Genomic DNA, 23,546 nt, shown 5'->3' on the forward strand with positions numbered 1-23,546 from the left:
TGATGTCTTCAACGCACCGGTCGAGTCAGTTCCCGGGGAAGTCCACTTTGTGTTGGACGCAGCAATCCAGCCTGTCCAGTGTGCACCACACAATGTACCAGTGGCCACGAAAGCAGCTACGAAGGCTCAGCTTGGCAAATACGAAGCAGATGGCCACATCATATCCGTCACCAAGCCTACAGACTGGATAAGTAATATGGTTATCCTCAAGAAACCAGACAAGCTACGGATATGCATTGATCCTAAACACCTCAACCAGGCTCTGCGATGTTCACATTACATTATTCCCACGTTGGAGGATGTTCTTTACAAGCTCCCAAAGGCCAGAGTCTTCACGCTCGTGGATGCCAGAGATGCCTTCCTGCAGTGCAAGCTCGATGAGCCCAGCAGCTACATGACCACCTTTTGGACACCCTGGGGCAGGAAGAGGTGGTTGAAGCTTCTGTTTTGTCTCTGTGGCTCCAGAGGTGTATCAGCGGCAACAGTTGTTGATGGGACTCAGTGGCGTGGAACCCATAGCAGATGACATCCTCGTAGTGGGCTGTGGGGACAGTGATGAGGAGGCAGAATGTGACCATGACGCCAAGTTCTGGCCCTGATGGTCAGATGCAGACAGGTCAAGCTTTCATGGGCACATCTTGTCCTCCACCGGATTGAAGGCAGATCCTGAAAAAGTGAAGGCTGTCTTGGAAATGCCCCACCCATCTGACGTGAAGGGAGTGCAGCGCTTCGTCGGATTCGTCACCTACCTGGCCAAATTCCTACCGCGGCTCTCTGAAGTGTGTGAGCCACTAAGGAGGCTCATGGACAAGGACACCATCTGGCATTGGCTCCCAAAACATGACGCAGCGGTGAGGGAAATAAAACAACTGGTCACCCAGACACCTGTACTGCAATACTACAATGTGTCAAAACCTGTCACGATTCAGAGTGACTCAAGCCAGTATGGACTTGGCTGTTACCTCATGCAGGAGGGCCAGCCTGTGGCATTCGCCTCTAGGGCACTCACCCCAACAGAGCAGAACTATACCCAGATAGAGAAGGAGTGCCTCAGCATTGTGTTTGCATGCCAACGCTTCCACCACTACCTGTACGGGCGCGACAATATTACCGCAGAGACAGATCACAAGCCCCTTATTGCTATTTTCAGCAAGCCTCTTCTGAATGCCCCAAAACGACTGCAGAGCATGCTACTGGCCCTACAAAACTACAAACTCAAGGTGGTGTATAAGCCAGGGCCAGAGATGTATGTGAGTGACACGCTCAGCAGGGCTACTGCATCAGGCACTCACACACGCTCCATGCATGAACAACACAACAGAACAAACAGAACACATCAACCAGGCTGACTACCTCAATGTTACGGACCAGCGCCGTAACATTTATACAAATCAGACAGCACACAGACAGGGACGAGCAACTCCAGGCATTGAGGTCTGTGATTCTGATGGGCTGGCCCGACTGCAAGAAGAAACTGCTTTAGCCGTCAGAGAATATTGGCCAGTCAAAGAGGAGCTCAGTGTTCAAAATGGAGTAATATTCAAGTGTCAGAGAGTCGTTATTCCCCGGTCTCTGCGCCCTGAGATGTTGGCGCGTGTGCACTCAAGTCACATAGGAGGTGAGGCCTGTTACAGACAAGCACGTGACACACTATATTGGCCAGGAATGAAGAGTGAAATCAAAGACTATGTCAGTAAATGCACAGTCTGCAATGAATATGCCATTGAGCAACAGAGAGAGACGATGATGTCCCACGAGCTACAGATGCGCCCCTGGCAGAGAGTAAGTCTAGATCTCTTCCAGCACAGTGGCAAAGACTTTCTGCTGGTAGTCGATCATTACTCAGACTTCTGGGAGATTGACCTCCTCCCCGACCTCTCAGCAGAGACAACGATCAAACACTGCAAGGCTCAGTTTGCCCGCTATGGCCAGCCAGATAGGGTAATTTCAGACAATGGACCCCAATTCTCCGGAGTTGAGTTCCGAAAATCTGCTGCAGGATGAGAGTTCGAGCACTTCACTTCATCACCACGACACCCAAAAGCTAATGGGAAGGCGGAGTCCGCAGTAAAAATCGCAAAGAACCTCTGCAAAAAGGCTCTGCGAGAGGGCAAAGATGCCTGGAAAGCAATCCTGCAGTGGCGCAATACCCCGACACAAGGCATGGATAGCAGCCCGGCCCAGCGCCTCATGGCACGGCACTTAAAAGCAGCTCTACCAGTAGCCAGCACTCTCCTGGAGCCATGTGTGGTGACAGACGTGCTGGTGAAGCTACGTCACAGAAGACAGGTCTTCAAGTTCATCTACGACAAATCAGCAAAAGACTTACCTGAGCTCAGGGTGGGTGAAACGGTGCGAATGAAGCCACTACCAGGGGACTGAACAGGCCTCTGGAGACTCGGATCCTGTGTACAGAAAGTGGCACCACGCTCCTACTTGGTCGAAGTGAATGGATCACTGTACCGTCGTAAAAGGGTTGACCTTCGGATTGCTGAGCCAGCACCTACTCAGAACCCTGATGACCAAAGGGGTCGCATGACAAAAGACAGAACCCCAGCAAGTCACATGGGGCCTGAGGCACTGGGCGAAGAGCCAGGGGATCACAGGTCGGCCGCTCCTTCGCCCATCAATTCTCCCCTTAGACATTCAGGTGACACGCCTGTGCGGGAACCCGCAGTCCTCGCAGACACGCCCCCTGTCTTTTCACGCTGCGGGCGTCTGTCCCAGCCACCAAAAATACTTAATCTGTAGGTTTCCCATCAGGGATTGTTGACAGACCGAGATACAAGTTAAGAGAATATCAAAATGAGAAAAAATAAAATAATAATAAAATTCTAAACTGTTCATGTTGGAAATTGTTACTAGGTTTGTTTTGTTAGTGAATTGACACCTCCTGTCCTATTTTATTAAATGGAAGATGTTATGGGTGTAAGATGATTCCATCTGTTGGTAAATGTTCATTACTGCAACTCTTGTGTTTTACCGGGGTGCTTGAGATACCCGGATGTGTTGTGATATATGGAACAAGACTGGTTACTCGCATCAATGCCTCGTCATTTAACATTCAAACATCTTCCTCTTCTTTAACTGAGATGTCTTTCTCTTCTTCTTTCACGGTAACAACCTCAACCTCTACTTGTTTTTGTATTGTAACAGCCTCCTCTTCCTCCTCCTCTTTCACGAGAGCTTCTTTCTCCATCTAGCAGATCTCCTCTTCTTCAACAGGAACGGGGTTAAGTTTGAGACTGGAGCTATGATGCATGTACTGAAGTCGCTAAGTATAATTCAAAGCAGTGTCACTTTATCAGCAGCACGTGATCAATGAAGTCTGAAGAATCATTTCGTCGAACACCTGATTGGTTTGGTATTGGGCTCGTTCGACATTGCAGCCGACAGTGCAGGTGACTGCTGACTGACTAATTTACAAATCAACTTGCATCATAAGTAACTACTCATTATTATTATTTATAAATCAGTCAGCCGGTCACCGTTTACCCACAACGCAGCATGGATTTGATGCTCTCGAACACGGCCAGTGGTTTAATAGATGTCAAAAAGACTTAATTTATAAAAATGTAGCTGTTCTAAATTCTGTGTTGCTCAAAGCCTTGAGTAATGAACCTTTTTTTAACACAATTGGCTGGTAAGAGCCAATGCATCAGGATGCTTTGTTTCCCCATCATTAATTTTCAGCATGTTGTCTGTGAATTAGACTACGGGAGTTTTGTAACTTTTTCCACCTTGGCTTACTGTTAGTTGGCTTCTAACTGGTCTCCGGTAGTTAGTCTCGCTGACCATAACCGTGCTGGTTGGCTATGCTGGTTAGGCTAATAGCTAGTTGGCTAAATAGCTAATGTTAGCTGGCTGGCTAAGATAAATGCATATAGCTAATATTATTTGATTTTTGGTTAGATGGCGTTATGTATTTCCAAAACGTTGGTTTACTTTAATCACTCAAGTCATGAGCGTAAACGATTGGTTTAATATGAAGTTCTACATTTGAAGTAATTTCTGTTGTAGTTTACATCATAGGGAATAGGCTGGTCCTCCATATTACTTCACACCTGACTTTATCATTCTTCTGAGTTCTAATTGGTTTTATGTAATAACTCCAAAAATAGAACAGTGAGATGTAACTTTGCAATGGGACTTCAAACATTTTTGGGGAAAAATATTTTATTTGATCTTTTAAACTTTACCGTGAACTAAACCATTTTATTTCTCTCGGTCACTTTACATTTTTAGATCAAAAAGCATTTGACCTTTCCACTGCGTTAACAATGGAGGATTGGTTGATTTCCAGTTTTTAAGCATAGTATTTAAGATGATTGACGAGAAAAGTATAGTCCAACCATCGGGTAACTTGTTTCATGCTCATCAAAGGCGAGGGTGAATTTCAGATATTCACTGCTTGTACTGAAGAAGGAGTGGAATTGATGAAGTTCCTCTGCTGTCCCCTGGAATAGATGGAACACGTCATCAATAAAGACTTTTTCAGAACCTGATGAGTTGCTAGAATGGGTTGTTAGGGTTGACAATCACGTTCTTCTCAAACAACCCCACATACAGATTGGCATAATTAGATGCTATTTTTTAAACTGCAAAGACCATAATCCATTGCGCATTTTAAATGTTTTCTTTACTCAAGTATGACAATTGGGTACTTTTTACACCACTGTTTCTTTTACACCTGCAATGTAAAATAAACAGAAGAATGCATGATGGTCAATGCTATCTGGTATCCTTGGGACATCCCTACCTTAAACCCTAACCTTAACCCCTAACTTAACCATTTGAAATGTCAACTTCAACGGGCTAGGGGCGTCCCAAGGATGTATCTCTACCTAAAAATATATGATCTAAGTGATTAATAGTTGGTATTCAGCAGTCATAAAGCCTCATTTACTTTAATGAATTACTAAAATAGTGATTTTGTCAGACAGCAGCTCTACACTTTATTGACTGACTGATCCATTCATCCTTCCATCCCTCCTCAGCCTTCCTCTCCTCTGAGGACCCAGTGAGGGTGGAGCTCAGTCAGAGAGCTGTTGAGGGACTGGTTAGGAAGAACACTTCTACAGCCAGAGAGGTCACACATGGTTTAGATGGTAAATATTTATGTCCCCTTAGCGGTTCATCACGTAAACAAAAGGGAATATGTTCCATCATCTATGTTTATTTACATTAGTGCAAATTGCCCACTGATATTGGTGTAATTTCTCACCCCTTTTGGCTGTATGAAAGTTAATTTCCCCTCAGACACACATATTTGTTCTTTGCTATTATGAAGGTAATTTTTGTCAAATGTACTTTTCCCCACTCATTCACCCCACCTCTTTACGTTGCTTATTTATTCTCTTTAAATTGAATCTCTTTTATATTGAATATTTCTATTCAGTGGCCTGACTGCATCCAGACTGTCATAGGCCCATCCTGGTAGATCTGAACCTAATGCAGCTTGGAGTGATCGGATGACAGAAGTCACATTTTGGTACCAGGTGTAACTGAGGCCATAGATGCTTCATATCCATTACTTTGCGTGTTTGAAATACTATGACTTAATGTGTTTCTTTCTTTGTTGCAGGGGAAGTCAAGAAATGGAACAGCAAGGCCACAGAACATGACATATGCAGAGCTGTGGGAGACCACCTCAAGCCCCTGGTAGAGCCGGGGGTGGTGTTTACCACTCCCCCACGCCTTCAGCAGGCTGGAAAAGTGGAAGATATACTGAATTTACTGCTTTTCATACTAAGATGGACCATGCACTTTATTGACAAGGTTGAAGATAGCACGAAAAACAGTATAAATTCAGTCTAAGATGGACCAAGATATGCCTTTGCACATATTTGTTCATTGGTTTAGCAAGTCTGTTGATTGGTTGGTCACTGGGTTCATTAGTTTTGCAATATGATCAAATCAAGCTTTATTTATATAGTACATTTCAGACATGGATGCAACACAATGGCTTCACAGGAAAAAAACAAAAATAAACTGAAATATTTAGTACACAACAAACAGAAACTTAACTGAAAGACTGAGCATTTTAAGGAAATGTCATTGATTGAAATATTCGATGCAACATCCAACACAAAATATAAGTTTGTTTAATTATATTGTTTGTTGTTACGTTCTCCATCGAGAAAACCAAAAAACTAAAGTCAAACTAAATGTTACATGAATTGTAAATATGAAATATCAAAAGCAAATGTGATTGGTGAGGCATGGAATAATAAAACGTATCTTTGTCAGGCTGAAAATGTGAAATATGAGGTGATTTGAGTTATGCTTCTTCAGTAGTGGAATAAAGACAATTAGCATTTGAATGTTGTAAAGAAATACTGGAGTGATGTAGGATTGTTAATAAAATGTATTATACTGCGTCCATGTGAATCGGCTACAAGTACGTTGAAATTAATTGAAAAAATACCTGAAAATATTTACATTTAATTTTATAAACAAAACACGACAACATCATACAAACAACATCACATCTGCTCTTTTTTTGTTCATCACTTTTTGTTAATTTACATAAATAGTAATAGATGTAAACAGCTCGCTACATTTTGAAGTGTTGCATTTTAATTCAAGAGGGTCACCAATGTGGTAAGTGTAACACAACTCTTTTTTTGTTAGTACAGTTTTGTTAAATCACATAAATAAAACTCTTTCGTTTCAGAGCCTGGATTTTTCCCCTGAGGCTAAAATCCATATCATGCTGAAATCAATTTATCAAATTAAACAGGGGGAAAACATTTAGGGTTCTACATCGGGACATCATTAAAATACTCCTTCAACAATGTTAAAACATTCTACATTGTGACAATATTTCATTGATATCGTGAAACAACTCCTTCATGTATGTATTTTCTGATGTTTGATTAGATATATTTTATCAGAGTATCTCTTGTCACATTGATCACAGCCATAAGGTTTCTCTCATGTGTGTGTCCGCTGGTGTGATATCAGGCTGTTTGACTGAGTAAAACTCTTCCCACATTGATTACAGTTATAAGGTTTCTCTCCTGAGTGTATTCTCTGGTGTATCTTCAGATAGCCAGATGTAGCAAAACTCTTCCCACATTGATCCCAGCCATAAGGTTTCTCTCCAGTGTGTATTCGCTGGTGTGATTTCAAGTTGCTTGGCTAAGTAAAACTCTTCCCACATTGATCACACCTCTGGGTTCGCGCCCAAACTCTGTTGTAACCGGCCGGGACCGGGAGGTCCGTGTGGCGACGCACAATTGGCCTAGCGTCGTCCGGGTTAGGGAGGGTTTGGCCGGTAGGGAAATCCTTGTCTCATCGTGCACCAGCGACTCCTGTGGCGGGCCGGGCGCAGTGCGCGCTAACCAAGGTTGCCAGGTGCAGGGTGTTTCCTCCCGCACATTGGTGCGGCTGGCTTCCGGGTTGGAGGCGCGCTGTGTTAAGAAGCAGTGTGGCTAGGTTGGGTTGTGTATCGGAGGACGCATGACTTTCAACCTTCGTCTCTCTCTTTTTCTATCCCAGGACCACTAAATTTTCAAATTCTCCAAAAATCTGTTGTGGATTACCGTGAATCCCATACCTTTATCACTGAGTGTATTACACGGAGTGCAATGTAAACACACGAGCAGCTCAGCAGTCTAAGGTACGGCATCTCAGTGCTAGGAGCGTCACTACAGCACCTTGTTCAAAACCAGGCTGCTATCTTAACAAGATGTGATTTGGAGTCGCATAGGGCAGTGCACAATTGGCCCAGCATCATCTTGGTTAGGGGTTGGCCGGGGTAGGCCGTAAATGTAAATAATAATTTGTTCTTAACTGACTTGCCTCCTTAAATAAAGGTTACATATATTTAAAAAATGTAACTTCATTACACCGTTACACTGGCATACAAACTCAGTAGCACAGAGTTGATCATCCATATGACGTGAAGAAATACTGCATTATGGGTAGTCTGGAAGAGTTCACAAAATTTGTTAATAAATATGTAATAACGCAAAAAACATAACCGTTTGTACCTATAGGTAACCATAACGTGTCTACAACTGGCTTACTAAGTATTTAACCACACTGTATTGTTACACTGGTGAGTAAAAACTCATGCTTCCTACACTTTAACTTGTTGTCTGAAGATAAAATATACTTTTTAATCAACTGCGTTACCCACTCCAGTCAGCAGATGGCGGTCTTGGAATTTAAGGCAATGCTGCTGGTGTGACGTATAATCTAGTGGACGGAACGCTTCTTTCAACAGCAGCAACAGTTCGTCAGCCAGCTCGGTAGCTTGCTAGACAAAATAGACGAACCAATGAAGCTCTTTAGACGCTTTAGTGTATATTAGCCACTGTGTTTTAAACCCACTTCTGTCGTCTAGTTAGTTATCCGATTTAATTGCACTGTGTTGTTATTAGTCAGCTAGCGGGCTGGTTAAGTTAGCATTAGCCTAGCTGGCTAACATCTCCAACCATGAGGTTACTAAGCTACCCTCCTTCTAAAGAGGAGGAAGATATCACAGTAAAACAAGAAGTAGAGGTTGAGGCTGTTACTGTGAAAGAAGAGGAAGAGGCGTTCAGAGTGAAAGAGGAGGAGGATGTTACAGTAAAAGGAGAGGAGGAAGAGAAAGAGGGTCTGTGGCTGAACATTGTCGTGAAAGAGGAGGAGGGAGAGAAGGATGTTACAATACAAAAACAAGTAGAGGGTGAGGCTGTTACAGTGAAAGAAGAAGAGAAAGACGTTTCAGTGAAAGAAGAGGGAGACGCGTTCAGAGTGAAAGAGGAGTATGTTACAGTAAAAGGAGAGGATGAAGCAGTTTATGGAGTGAAGGAGGAGGGGGAGATGACTGTTACATCGGAAGAGGAGGAGGAAACTGGATATCTGGGCCCAGTTTTCCAAACACATCTTAAGGCATCCAACAACGAATTTACCCATAAGATGGTTTTGAGAAACCGTTCCCTGATCAACACTAGTAAGTACTGTCTTAAAAAAGAGGCACAAACTCTGCAGTTGAACTGATGTTTGGGTTTAAGGTGGAAAACTGTAATTGCTACATCCATATTGTGACTTTTAAATTATTATTTTTTAAGCTATTGATTCTTGAAGAATATAACACATGCCTCATGAGTTTAGTTCAACTGTTGTACCCCATCAGAACCCCAAATAAGCTTTCTTTTACTAAAATGTTTAGAAACAATGTAAATCAACACTGTATAGCCTCAACATGGTTAAAACTATAATGTTGATATCATGGATGGTCAGTCCTTGCATTCATAGGTCTGTCTGTCTGTAATTACATTTCTCCAACCCCATAATCATTTTATTACCAAAACAGTGGTGGAATGACAGATTTGTTATTGTTTGAACTGCAGATTGCTGGGTTGTGTGGGATTTTTAAACAACAACAAAATGGCTGCCCATAGACATGGTTTGCTAAACAGCTGAGGGGTGGGGGAAGGAGAAGTGTAACCACTCTCAAATTAATAGAGAAAGATATTGTAGTCACTGTAACCCAACACCTATCGACCTCGTCAAGAAGTTCAGACATCTTGGCGTAACAGTTATAAGGTGTTGACTTGACAGTTGCTGGACCCAGGTTTGAGTTCAGCTCAGGGCTACCCATCCATGATGTCATAATGATAGTATAACCAGGTTATTAGGCTATATAGTATATTCTAGAATTCATCCATGATGTCATAATGATAGTTTAACCAGGTTTCTAGGCTATATATTATATTCTAGAATTGCCTGTGTAGATTTCCTGTGCGGGTCAAATTTTTAGAGCTGTTGATAAGTCATTTTATAATATTCAGCCACATTTTTTTCATGCATAAAGGCAAGACATACCTAGATTCAATTACATTCATGAATTGGTTTGAAACCTTTGTTTTAAACACTTCTCAAAGTTGGTGCCTTGACGGATTATAAAAAATGGTTTGTCATGAAACACTATTTTTATTTAATTTAAATGTAACCTGTATTTAACTAGGCAAGTCAGTTAAGAACAAATTCTTGTTTACAATGACTGCCTACCCTGGACAACGCTGAGCCAATTGTGCGCCTCCCTATGGGACTCCCAATCACAGCCGGTTGTGATACAGCCTGGATTTGAACCAGTGTGTCTGTAGTAACACCTCAAGCACTGAGATGCAGTGTTTGCTGTGCCACTCGGGAGCACCAGAATCATGTTCCAGTGCTGTCCCCAACTAAAATACATCTTGGTCAACCAAGAGTCATCTGTTCTTTCTACCAATCGCCCCATGTGTTTTTTAATGAAATCTATATGTACTGAACTTGTCTGATGCTTTAAGCACGCTGCTTAAATCAAATTTTATTTGTCACATACACATGGTTAGCAGATGTTAATGCGAGTGTAGCGAAATGCTTGTGCTTCTAGTTCCGACAATGCAGTAATAACCAACAAGTAATCTAACTAACAATTCCAAAACTACTGTCTTGTACACAGTGTAAGGGGATAAAGAATATGTACATAAGGATATATGAATGAGTGATGGTACAGAGCAGCATAGGCAAGATACAGTAGATGGTATCGAGTACAGTATATACATATGAGATGAGTATGTAAACAAAGTGGCATAGTTAAAGTGGCTAGTGATACATGTATTACATAAGGATACAGTCGATGATATAGAGTACAGTATATACGTATGCATATGAGATGAATAATGTAGGGTAAGTAACATTATATAAGGTAGCATTGTTTAAAGTGGCTAGTGATCTATTTACATCATTTCCCATCAATTCCCATTATTAAAGTGGCTGGAGTTGAGTCAGTGTCAGTGTGTTGGCAGCAGCCACTCAATGTTAGTGGTGGCTGTTTAACAGTCTGATGGCCTTGAGATAGAAGCTGTTTTTCAGTCTCTCGGTCCCAGCTTTGATGCACCTGTACTGACCTCGCCTTCTGGATGATAGCGGGGTGAACAGGCAGTGGCTCGGGTGGTTGATGTCCTTGATGATCTTTATGGCCTTCCTGTGACATCGGGTGGTGTAGGTGTCCTGGAGGGCAGGTAGTTTGCCCCCGGTGATGCGTTGTGCACACAAATGACTAGAGAAAGCCGGTCGTCACTATAACCTGACGAGAGGGAGCCGGTCGTCGACATAACCCGACCAGAGGGAGCCGGTCGTCGACATAACCCGACCAGAGGGAGCCGGTCGTCGACATAACCCGACCAGGGGTAGCCGGTCGTCGACACAACCCGACCAGGGGTAGCCGGTCGTCGACACAACCCGACCAGGGGTAGCCGGTCGTCGACATAACCCGACCAGGGGTAGCCTCCCTCTGCTCCTGGACTTCGTAAATTCTGCCGTTCTGCTCCTGAAATTTTCAGTAATAGACGACACCAGCAGTCGGCAACCTTTTCCAGTTGGAGTGCCAATTTATCTGACCATTTCTACCAATCTGTGTGCCAGTTATGATTTTCATATGCACATTTTCGTGGAACAGTTTAATTTAAATTATAATAGTATCTCAAAATCATTGTCTGTGATTAATCTACATTCTATCTAAATCTAAATGAAAATTATACACATCTAAAAGTAACTTTTATTGCCAATGCCAACTATGTAAAAAAAAAAATTGCCTACATAAAGCCAACAAATGAAAACATGGCATTCTGCAGGTAGAAAATATCCTGATAAAAAAAAATATCCTAGAAATCACATGGCCTGTCTACAACAAACTTGAAACAAACTTGAAACATTGAATCAACTATCAACTGGGTCAGGAAATTCTGGTAGCAAGCTTGCAACATTGTATAAAATATTCTAGGCCCTCAGTTTCCTGCTCCATTGAGTTCTGGACAGTTATCAGGTATTTTATGACATTTCCACTGGATCAGAGCATTACATTTTTCCCTTTTCTGCCGAGTGGTTATCGAAAGGGCGAGTTGGAAATATTTTATAAAAATACTTAGAGGATCTATTGTCATTCGCAATTGATTTTGATTAGACTTTGTTTACTTGCTTTTTGGAGGTGAAAAAAATACTTTGAGAAGGTCCACAACTCATTAGTGGTGGTGCATTAAGACAATCAGAAATAATATCAGACATCCCCAAATGGGCACATTTATAGGCCTACATTTGTGTGCATGCCAGGTAGACTAGTCCTACTACAAAATGCGTAATCAGGTGTGCGTCCTTACTCAACATTGACAGGAGTTTTTCAAACAAAAGACAATTAATAAATTGACAAAACTGACGCATCTTGCGGGGTAAGTCTGGGTGGTCTGCCAGGGGCCGTTTCATTTAGTATCCGTTTGGGTCGGTTGGGGGATGATTGTATTGATTGAAGTTGACCGACTGAAAGGGAGTGTAACTTTGATTATAATTACTCTTCCCTTAAGGAGGGAATCGAGGTTCAACACCTTTTTGTCCCCGCCCTTTCCTGGGTTGGTGAAGAGCGGCATTACATTTTAAGGAATAAATCCAAGCCTCACTCTCATCACCTGTGGACGGTGGTGCTTCCAGCGAGGCTTGGATTTTATAGTATGTTGTACCTAGTTTCCCTCCTTCAGGGAACAGTAGTTATAGTCATAACGTTATGCTTGTCATATGATGAACTTCAACTTAAATACGGGATCTTACTATCGGACAGTTTTTTTGTATTCTGAAATGCACTCAAACTATGTATCATTTAGTGGCTCCTTATGTTATGCTGGGAAAACAGTTTTCGTGGGCACAGAAATGCTAAATAATTTCAGAGTTTGCTAAATCCCAATGGTTTTTATCAGAGTCGTCTTGTAATCCAAGATGGTGTAGCATTAAGATGTGTTTGTTGTAAATGGTATGTCTTTTTTGTATTTTTTTTGTATATATTGCAATATATTTCAATCTTTTTCCATTTTTCCATTAAATATACCTTCCGGCAACATGCCTCACCCATTATGATACGGATCTGCTATTTTTTTTTTTATTGACCTAATAGCTAGAACCTCCATCAGCAGCTAGCCATCAGAAGCTAACCAGCTAATTAGCTACTAGCTATTTAGTCATTGTTACCCACTGCTAGCAGCGGCCTTTACCTTTTTAGCTCAGACACAAGCCGCTTTTAGCCTGGATAATACCTGCCAGTCTGCACAGCGCGATATCAATCCTGAGCATATCAGACTGTTTTTCCCCACTACATCACCATATTCCTGCCGTCAGCTCTGGACCATTACACTGGATAATGGCAGCTAGCTAGCTGCCACCGAGTGGCCCAGCCCCGAAGCTAGCCTTGAGCCAGGCCCATCTCCCGGCCTGCTCAGTGGACCCTATGATCACTCGGCTACACAGCTGATGCCTCCCAGACTCTTCACTAAGACGACTAGAAGCCACCACATCACCGGATTCCTGCCGTAAGTTCTGGACCTTTGCACCGGATTGGCTATAGTGGCTAACACCCTTGTCCCGAAGCTAGCACCAGTTAGCCTCGAGCCAGGTGCATCTCCCGGTTAGCAAACAAAATTATTCCAGCTACAATACCTCTTTTTCCAATTGGCCTGGACCCTTTGTCGACACGGAGCACCGCCGATCCATCACGACTGGTCTGCCGACGCAATTTCGTCTGATGTGCCCTCAACCGGCCTTTGCCAGACGTCTGTGACGCCCTTGTCCCGAAGCTAGCACCAGTTAGCCTCGAGCCAGGCGCATCTCCCGGCTAGCTTAGTAATGAATACCTAGCGGCTTCCCTGGTTCATATATTGCTGTTCACTGGACCCCATAATCACTTGGCTACATAGCTGATGCCTGCTGGACTGTTCATTAATCGCGGTACTCCATTTTGTTTCTGTCGGCCCCAGCCTCGAACTCAGGCCCTGTGTGTAGTTAACTGACCCTCTCTGCCCATTCATCGCCATTTTACCTGTTGCTGTTGTCTTACCCGCTGTTTTCTTAGCTAGCTCTCCCAATCAACACCTGTGATTGCTTTATGCCACGCTTTATGTCTCTCTAATGTCAATATGCCTTGTATACTGTTGTTTAGGGTAGTTATCATTGTTTTATTTTACTGCGGAGCCCCTAGTCATACTCAACATGCCTCAAATAACTATTTTGTCCCACCTCCCACACTTGCAGTGACCTCATCTAACATAACTGGTGCCTCTAGAGATGCAACCTCTCTTATTGTCACTCAATGCCAAGGTTTACCTCCACTGTACTCGCACCCTACCATACCCCTGTCGGTCCATTATGCCTTGAATCTATCCCGCCACGCCCAGAAATCTGCTCCTTTTATTCTCTGTTCCCAACGCACTAGACAACCAGTTCTGATAGCCTTTAGCAGTACCCTCATCCTACTCCTCTGTTCCTCAGGTGATGTAGAGGTTAACCCAGGCCCTGTGTGTCCCCAGGCGCTCTCATTTGTTGACTTCTGTAACCATAAAAGCCTTGGTTTCATGCATGTTAACATCAGAAGCCTCCTTAAGTTTGTTTTACTCACTGCTTTAGCTCACTACACCAACCTTGATGTCTTTTCCGTCTCTGAATCCTGGCTTTGGAAGGCCACCAAAAATGGACATTTCCATCCCCATCGACAACAATTTCCGTCAAGATATAACTGCCAAAGATGCCCTCAATCTCACACAAATTAGCAAGGAATCTACCAGGTAGAACCCTAAATCCGTACACATGGGCACCCTCATAGATATTATCCTGACCAACTTTCCCTCCAAATACACCTCTGCTGTTTTCAATCAGGATCTCAGCGATCACTGCCTCATTGCCTGCATTCGTTATGGGTCCGCGGTTAAATGACCACTCCTCATCACTGTCAAACGCTCCCTAAAACACTTCTGCAAGCATGCCTTTCTAATCGACCTGGCCCGGGTATCCTGGAAGGATACTGACCTCATCCCGTCAGTAGAGGATGCCTGGTTGTTCTCTTAAAAGTAATTTCCTCACCACCTTAAATAAGCATGCCCCTTTCAAAAAATGTACAACTAAGAACAGATATAGCCCTTGTTTCACTCTAGACTGCTCTCGACCAGCACATCCTGTGGCGTACTGCACTAGGATCAAATAGTCTCCGCGATATGCAACTTTTCAGAGAAGTCAGGAACTAATACACACAGTCAGTTAGGAAAGCAAAGGCAAGCTTTTTCAAACAGAAATGTGCATCCTGTAGCTCTATCTCCAAAACGTTTTGGGACACTAAAGTCCATGGAGAATAAGAGCACCTCCTCCCAGCTGCCCACTGCACTGAGGCTAGGAAACACTGTCACTCCACGATAATCGCGAACTTCAATAAGCATTTCTCTACGGCTGGCCATGCTTTACTCCTAGCTACCCAAACCCCGGCCACAGCTCCCCACCCCCCGCAGCTACTTCCCCAAGCTTCCCAGCTTCTCCTTCACCCAAATCCAGTTAGCTGATGTTTTGAAAGAGTTGAAAACCTGGATCTGTACAAATCAGCTGGGCTAGACAATCTGGACCCTCTCTTTATAAAATTATCCGCCGCCATTGTGGCAACCCCTATTATTGGTCTGTTCAGCCTCTCTTCCGTACTGTCCAAGATTTATAAAGATTGTAACGCTTCCGCGGTCATCCCCCTCTTCAAAGGGGGTGACACTCTAGACCCAAACTATTACAGACTTATTTCCATCCTGCCCTGCCTTTCTAAAGTCTTCGAAAGCCAAGTTAACAAACAGATCACTGACTATTTTGAATCCCACCGTACCTTCTCTGCTGTGCAATCCGGTTTCTCTCATCTTTTTAAGTGGGAGAACTTGCACAATTGGTGGCTGACTAAATACTTTTTTCCCCCACTGTATATTGGAGACCAAAAGTCATCTGGCACACTGTTTAGGGTTTCAACAACATGAATAACTTATTTCTAGCCTACAATCATTGATGTTACTACTAATGTGAAAACAAGACAAAATATGACTATTCTTGCTCATTTTAAGACAATTGTAAAATAATGTTAACATTCATTACAGACGTCAATTGTTGTACAACATCATGGCTACGCTGTTGGCATCAACTTTTACAGTGGATTACCGCTGTTGTGGGCCTTTAGTCATCTGTCTGACTTTGTTGTTCACACAGGGGAGAGACGGGACTATTGTGGATCCTCTGGGGAGCCTCAACAACTTAATGATGCTGATGAGGCAGAGAAGAGTCTCTCCAGATCAGAACACCTCAAGAAACACCTGCAGAGATCCACAGGGAAGAGAACTCACTGCTGCTCTGACTGTGGGAAGAGATTCACTTCATCAGGCATTAAAATTCATCAGAGGATCCACACTGGAGAGAAACCTTATAGCTGTGGTCAATGTGGGAAGAGATTTACTACATCTGGTTCTCTGACTCTACACCAGAGAATACACACAGGAGAGAAACCTTATATCTGTGGTCAATGTGGGAAGAGTTTTACCTCATCTAGCAGTTTGACTCAACACCAGAGAATACACACAGGAGATAAACCTTATCGATGTGTACAATGTGGGAAGAGTTTTACTGAGTCTGGTGGTCTGACTATACACCAGAGAACACACACAGGAGAGAAACCTTATAGGTGTGATCAATGTGGGAAGAGTTTTGGTCAATCTGGCCATCTGACAGTGCACCAGAGAATACACACAGGAGATAACTCCTATAACTGTGATCAATGTGGGAAGAGTTTTATTACATCTAGCAATCTGACTCTACACCAGAGAACACACACAGGAGAGAAAACTTATAGCTGTGATGAATGTGGAAAGAGTTTTACTACATCTAACCATCTTATTGTACACCAGAGAACACACACAGGAGAGAAATCTCATAGCTGTGATCAATGTGACAAGAGATACTCTGATAAAAGACATCTGATCAAACATCAGAAAATACATATGAAACAACTCCTTCATGTATCATTGAACTATCCCACTTAGCAAAATGTAATTGAAAATATGTTGTAAATAAGGCTAATTGTCTTTATTCCACTACCGAAGAAGCATGATTCAAATCACCTTCTCATATTTCAAACATCCAGCCTGACAAAATATACATGTTTAATTATTCCATGCCTCACCACAAAGTTAATTATTGCCAATATATATTAACAAAGGAGTGTGTTTGGTTTTGATTATTTATATTTACAATTCATGTAACATTTATGAATCATAATTATTTATGCAATCAACTGACATTTTTTGGCTACAATTATATTGACATTGTTGCTCTGCTTTTAAAATATCAGAGTTATGTACCCAAATGTACTAGAGCATGACATTGGGGACTTGGACCTGATCCAACATCATGCCTATTGAGTGAACCCTGAAAAGAGAGAGAAGCTCTGCAGTGAGGTGGAAAGTTACTACGGATATTAAGGAGCTAGTTCTAGAAGCTAGTGAGTTTTAGGAAGACGAGAGTTCTAGAAGCTAGTGAGTTTTAGGAAGACGAGAGTTCTAGAAGTTAGTGAGTTTTAGGAAGACGAGAGTTCTAGAAGCTAGTGAGTTTTAGGATTCTATAGAAAGAACATTTAGAAAAATAATATGATTGTATATTATTATTTAGAGATACGTGTTTTTTCTTGTTTTTAATTGTTGCCAGCCAGTAGACACCATGTTTATATTGGTGAAGGTGAAGCGTTGTAGTTGAATATAATGTGAAATTGAAGTTGTTTTCTGTTGGTGGTAAGCAAACCTGTCTATCAAAAATATTGAATATATGTGTTGTCTTAAAGGGGAAGGTTTTACACGCTTTGGTTTTTAGGTTGGATTTTAGCACGTATAGCTCGTCAGCACGTATAGCTCCCGTTTACGTTTAGCATGTAGGACGCACTGATTGGTGTCACCTCGTTAGTCACTGTGTTACACCTGTGCTGGCTTGTCCATCTCGTTATGGTTGAATATTGCCTCATGTTGTTAATATTTTAATCAGAGGATTTTCCTTAGTCTTTCAGTTGTTAATCTTCTGTTTTTTATCCTCTTATATGTGTTGTGTATTAAATATGTCTGTTTATTTTTGTAAATTCATGTGAAGCCATTGTGTTGCATCCATGTCTGAAATGTGCTGTATAAATAAAGCTTGATATAATTTGAACATATTGCAAAACAAATTAACCCAAATGATTGACAATCAACAGACTTAATAATTGATTTAACCTTTAACTAGGCAAGTCAGTTAAGAACACATTTTTATTTAACATGATTGCCTACCAGGGAACAGTGGGTTAACTGCCTTGTTCAGGGGCAGAACAACATATATTTTACCTTGTCAGCTCTAACCACAAGGCTACCTGCCGCCCTCTTGAATAACCAATGAGCACCTATTTTAGTCCATCTTAGTATGAAAAACAGTATCAATTCAGTATATCTTCCACTATGTCAAAACAGTATCACTTTTCAACCAATCCAGTGCATTTGTTGAAACTGAAATGTTTTGAAATCAACAATACGTCAAAGGATTCAACAACTGTAAACTGTAACAAACAATTGGATCAAACAGATCAATCCCACTTGACATTAGGTTTCATTCAGACCCTGCAGGGCTTAGATTAAGCCAGGACTAGTTAAACTATGACATTTAATAAGCTTTCCTGAACGTGGTTTAAATTAGGCAAAGTTAGTCATAGACTGGAGTCAGGTAAATAAGCCTAAATGAGAACACCTGGGTTAATCCTGATTAGGTTCAGTATGAACACCTTGGTTAATCCTGATTATGTTCAGTATGAACACCTGGGTTACTACTAATTAGGGTCAGTATGAACACCTGGGTTAATCCTGATTAGGTTCAGTATGAACACCTGGGTTAATCCTGATTAGGTTCAGTATGAACACATGCTGTTGGTCTAATGGTGCTCATTAAAACCCGGAATAGAAAACACCAATAATGGTGTGAATCTTGAGACGAAACAAAGGCAGAGGCAAAAATAATTTGTTTAAAAAAAAACAACAATAGTGTGAATGCAAAAACGCTCCAAAACAAAAGTTGTCAAACCATCCAGTTATTCAATGTAAAACCACACTGCTGCTACTGAGCAGTAGAACAAGCGGGTTGGGCTGCAATTTGAATTCAATGGAAATGTGACCACAAGAAGAAACAACAACTAGAGGTGAGATATCTGCATTATTATCAGGATTACAAGAAGAAACAACAACTAGAGGTGAGATATCTGCATTATTATCAGGATTACAAGAAGAAACAACAACTAGAGGTGAGATATCTGCATTATTATCAGGATTACAAGAAGAAACAACAACTAGAGGTGAGATATCTGCATTATTATCAGGATTACAAGAAGAAACAACAACTAGAGGTGAGATATCTGCATTATCAGTATTTCACATTTCTCATATTCAAATTTTGTGACATCACTTCTATTATTAAATTATCTCTGCCTTTTTATAGACTCTGTGGAAAAACCTTAAACTGTCTTTAAAAAAAGAGAGAAAGCAGAGATCAGAAGAGAGAGATGTACTACTAGTGGCGGACCACCAAAACAACACAACACTGATGAACTGAGTTACTTCCTGTCTGGAATAATAGAGCAGCAGCAACCTCTGGATGGTATACCGGATGATGACCAACCTCTGGATGGTATACCGGACGATGACCAACCTCTGGATGGTATACCAGATGATGACCAACCTCTGGATGGTATACCGGACGATGACCATTTGGACAGTTCAGATGAAGAACTGATCACAAATGGTACATATACCAACTCACTGTGTACTGGCTCTTATAACCAAAGACAGTAAATTGGTTACTTCCTTTGGTAAATATATTCCTCTGTCTGTGTAAATCTTTATTCTTCTTCATTCTAAGAACCGTATTAGTTTATTTGTGCTTGTTCTTTTTCCAGAGGAAAGGAATGTTACTATGTAGTAACTATTAGTAGACCATGTTACTATGTAGTAACTATTAGTAGACCATGTTACTATGTAGTAACTATTAGTAGACCATGTTACTATGTATTAACTATTAGTAGACCATGTTACTATGTAGTAACTATTAGTAGACCATGTTACTGTGTAGTAACTATGTAGTAACTATTAGTAGACCATGTTACTATGCAGTAACTATTAGTAGACCATGTTACTATGTAGTAACTATGTAGTAACTATTAGTAGACCATGTTACTATGCAGTAACTATTAGTAGACCGTGTTAGTATGTAGAAACTATTAGTAGATCATGTTACTATGTAGTAACTATTAGTAGACCATGTTACTATGTAGTAACTATGTAGTAACTATTAGTAGACTGTGTTACTATGCAGTAACTATTAGTAGACCATGTTACTATGTAGTAACTATGTAGTAACTATTAGTAGACTGTGTTACTATGTTGTAACTATTAGTAGACCATGTTAGTATGTAGAAACTATTAGTAGATCATGTTACTATGTAGTAACTATTAGTAGACCATGTTACTATGTAGTAACTATTAGTAGACCATGTTTCTCACCCTAATATACTCTGGGAAGTGCCCATATTCATAGAATTGCACTTTAAAGTTGGCTTGACCAGCAACATCAGGAAACTTGATGTAAAGACTCCCCAGTTCACAAATGGCCTTGCAGACTTTGAACAATTAAACACACAGTTGCTTCATTGGCACCACACAAATCACCAGTTTCATAATTAAAGATTCCAGATGCCAAAAACCTCAAAGTGATCAGAACTTGGAGAGAATTGGGTGAAGGCCATCCTCGAGTCTCAAGCAGAGATATTATCTCCAATGCATTTTTGTTAAGGGATTTTTTTTTATCAATAATGACTAATTATGTATACATTTCAATCAGGATGTACTAATCAGACTACTATTATGTTACTGTATATGTATGAATTTTCTTTTTAATCCTAGTACTGAATATAATGTGTGTAAATATAATCAAGAATTAGAACAATGACTGTCTGTTCCTTGGTAGAAATGAATGAACTTATCGTCAGACTGGCTAGAATGCTTATCTACACAGGAAGACCTTGGCTCAGTCATAAATTATATTAAATTGGTAGGGAGACGATGTGGGAAGGCTTGAGATACTGAATTTGTACCAGGGTGGGAGAAGAGATGGGACAGTTCGAAAACTAATGACGTCACTTTCAGTTTATAACCTGTGGTAAACTGTATCGTGTTCAGTACTCTCGATAATAAAATCTGCTGTTTGACTTTAAGACTGGGCTCTGTCCATTACTATAAAATAAGGGTCTTACAAATCCTTATGAATTGACAGAGTGTTTAATTTTAATTGGGTGTTAAAACAGAGTTATTTAATTCCTGCAACAATTTTCTTTGTACATACGAAAGCGGTCTCAAAGTAATATAATGGATGACTCCTATCGACAAGTACTGTTCTGGCCTCTGTAGTGCATGTTGGTCTTCATGTAGACATTCCACATAGTCCAGGCTCCCTCACAAACAGCACGAAGCAGAAGTTAAACCTGCCTCTTTGAAAGATTCATTTAAGCTTCCATTTAGTCCTGGAGTAGCTCTTATCTGCCCTCTTGCAATCGGCTTTGTTTAGTCCAGAACAGGCTAAATCTACCACAATTTTAAGATAATTCTGTGCAAGTCGCTTTGAGATAAGACAGCTCAAACAAGCATTTTAATCTGGGAGTAGGTTTAAGATTTGCTGGGAAACCGGCCATGAGTGTTGTTTATAATATGACTAAATGTGTTTCTTTCTGTGTTGCAGGGGCAGTCAAGAAATGGAACATCAAGGCCACAGGACATAAGAATAAGAATAACAACTGAAAGACTAATGAACATTTCAAGGAAATGCCTTTGATTAACAAGAGCTGGATGCTACAACCCAAAATATAAGCTTGTTTTACTACATTGTTTGTTGTTACATTCCCCAGAAAGAAAACCAAAAATGTCCCTTAAACAGAAGAGGGAACTAAAAAAAGAATCACTGACAACAACCAAAACTAAACATGTGGGGTTTTAGGAGGGGTTCTGAAAGACACTATGGGGGTGTCCACTGGAAGTTGACTAGTAACAACAACTGGGACCTAAAAGACACCCACCATGAGACCGACTAAATCTGCCCAAGAAGAGGCAAACAAAAGAAAAACTCACAACAAACTTAAAGACAGGAAGTAAACCAAAAAGGTGGTTAAAATAATTTATTACAATCAATACCATTTATACTATTACAAAATCATAATTCTCATTCATTCTTAATTAATTATATTTACAAAAACATCAAACAAAAAACAAACCTCAGGGGAGCATCGTCCCTCCCCGTCATACCTAACCAATACCTAACCCTTTCCCTATCTCCCCTTCCCTAATCTATCCCCTTACCAAACTCACTCTAACACTCCCAGCCCTAAACCCCCTTTCCACCTCTCCCGTGCCGCATGCTTCCCCCACTTCCTCTCCTCCCTTTTCATCTTCCCCCTCAAATCACCTTCCACCCTTCTCACTATCCCTTCCACCCCCCAATCTCTCCCTGTCTTGACTTCTGCCTGGCTTCCCACAGTCCCTTTTTAAAGAGACTCATGAGAAGCCACAGCAGAAACCTGTCCCTATCCGTTCCCTTTGCTCTCCCTACGCCTCTCTCTAGCCTAGCCCATGTCAAAACAAAATCACTCCTAACCACACCTAGCATTACCCGTGCCCTAGCCCAGACTAGTCCGGCAAAGGCACAGTCCCAGAAGGCATGGCGCACAGTCTCCTCCCTGCCACAAGAGGATCTTGGACAGGTGGGGGATTGCACCAAACTATACCGGTACAAGATGGCACGTACCGGCAAGCACTTATGGAGGCCCAACCAATTCAGGTCCTTGAGCCTATTGTCCAGGCCCCGCGCCTGCACTCCCTCCCAGACCACTGACGAGATGCCCGCTACAGGCGCAGGACTCCCTGCCTGCCTGACCTCCTCGTACAGGTGCCTGTGGTCTAAACCTACTCGGGCAACTTCAACCTCGGGGTGCGCACGCAGCCACTTGGCCGCATGGCCAAAATGCCACGGCAGCTGTTCCGCCCGAGGACCCGCGTTAGACCACACCATTACGCTTCTCGCCTTATACGAGAAGAACACCGCAGGAGGTAACCGGACGGGTGTATAACCGGACGAGCAAGCTCCGTCAACAAGAAAGAAACAAAAATGGCGTCCAGCTTGAGGGGGAAATGTGGTACCCCCCTACCTCCCTCCCCGATGGGACAGATCATGCGTGCCCTGGCGACCCACTCGCACCTGCCACTCCACATAAACTGAAACACAAGCCTCACTAGAGGCCTCCTCAGACAAACCGGCAATGGGTAGATGTATGCCACATACAAAAGAGACGGCAACACATCCACCTTTAGGACCAGGACTTTGCCCATAAAAGACAAATACCTAGCCTTCCACATTGCTAGCTTCCTCTGTACCACTGCGATACGCATGTTCCAGTTTAGCGTCGCTGAGCCGGAGGTCTCAAAATGAACCCCGAGAATCCTCAGGGCCCCTTCACAGAGAGATAACCCCCCAGGCACATCCGTTCTACCGCGCCATCTTCCGAAAAACTTGACGGAAGACTTTGCATGGTTCAGAACCGCTCCCGACGCTCGGGTGAAATCCCCAAAGATGGCAAGGGACCTTGTCAGGCACGAGTCCTTGCACAACAGCAAGGAAGTGTCGTCGGCGTACTGCGT

At 42.1% G+C, this 23,546-nt stretch overlaps 1 protein-coding gene and 1 long non-coding RNA gene across 2 annotated transcripts; both read left to right on the forward strand.

Moving 5' to 3' along the window:
- Positions 1–4,264: 4,264 nt before the first annotated feature.
- Positions 4,265–6,603, forward strand: LOC149982490 (uncharacterized). The gene is made up of 2 exons (XR_016497152.1): positions 4,265–5,108; positions 5,585–6,603. It is a non-coding gene; the product is annotated as an uncharacterized LOC149982490 (long non-coding RNA).
- Positions 6,604–7,406: 803 nt separating this feature from the next.
- On the forward strand, positions 7,407–18,013 carry LOC118965277 (uncharacterized). The gene is made up of 2 exons (XM_036983132.2): positions 7,407–8,944; positions 16,018–18,013. The coding sequence occupies exons 1-2, from the start codon at positions 8,446–8,448 to the stop codon at positions 16,842–16,844; spliced, it is 1,326 nt and encodes a 441-aa protein (XP_036839027.2). The 5' UTR covers positions 7,407–8,445; the 3' UTR covers positions 16,845–18,013.
- Positions 18,014–23,546: the final 5,533 nt, after the last annotated feature.

Source organism: Oncorhynchus mykiss, chromosome 7 (genome assembly GCF_057628025.1).
Source record: "Oncorhynchus mykiss isolate SJ-2025 chromosome 7, ASM5762802v1, whole genome shotgun sequence".
Taxonomy (NCBI): domain Eukaryota; kingdom Metazoa; phylum Chordata; class Actinopteri; order Salmoniformes; family Salmonidae; genus Oncorhynchus; species Oncorhynchus mykiss.

Excerpts from the sequence above, each read along its gene's own strand:
- LOC118965277 (XM_036983132.2), top strand. The coding sequence starts at position 8,446 with ATGAGGTTACTAAGCTACCCTCCTTCTAAAGAGGAGGAAGATATCACA. Across the intron at positions 8,945-16,017 it reads CCGTTCCCTGATCAACACTA|GGGAGAGACGGGACTATTGT; the intron begins GTAAGTACTGTC and ends TTGTTCACACAG.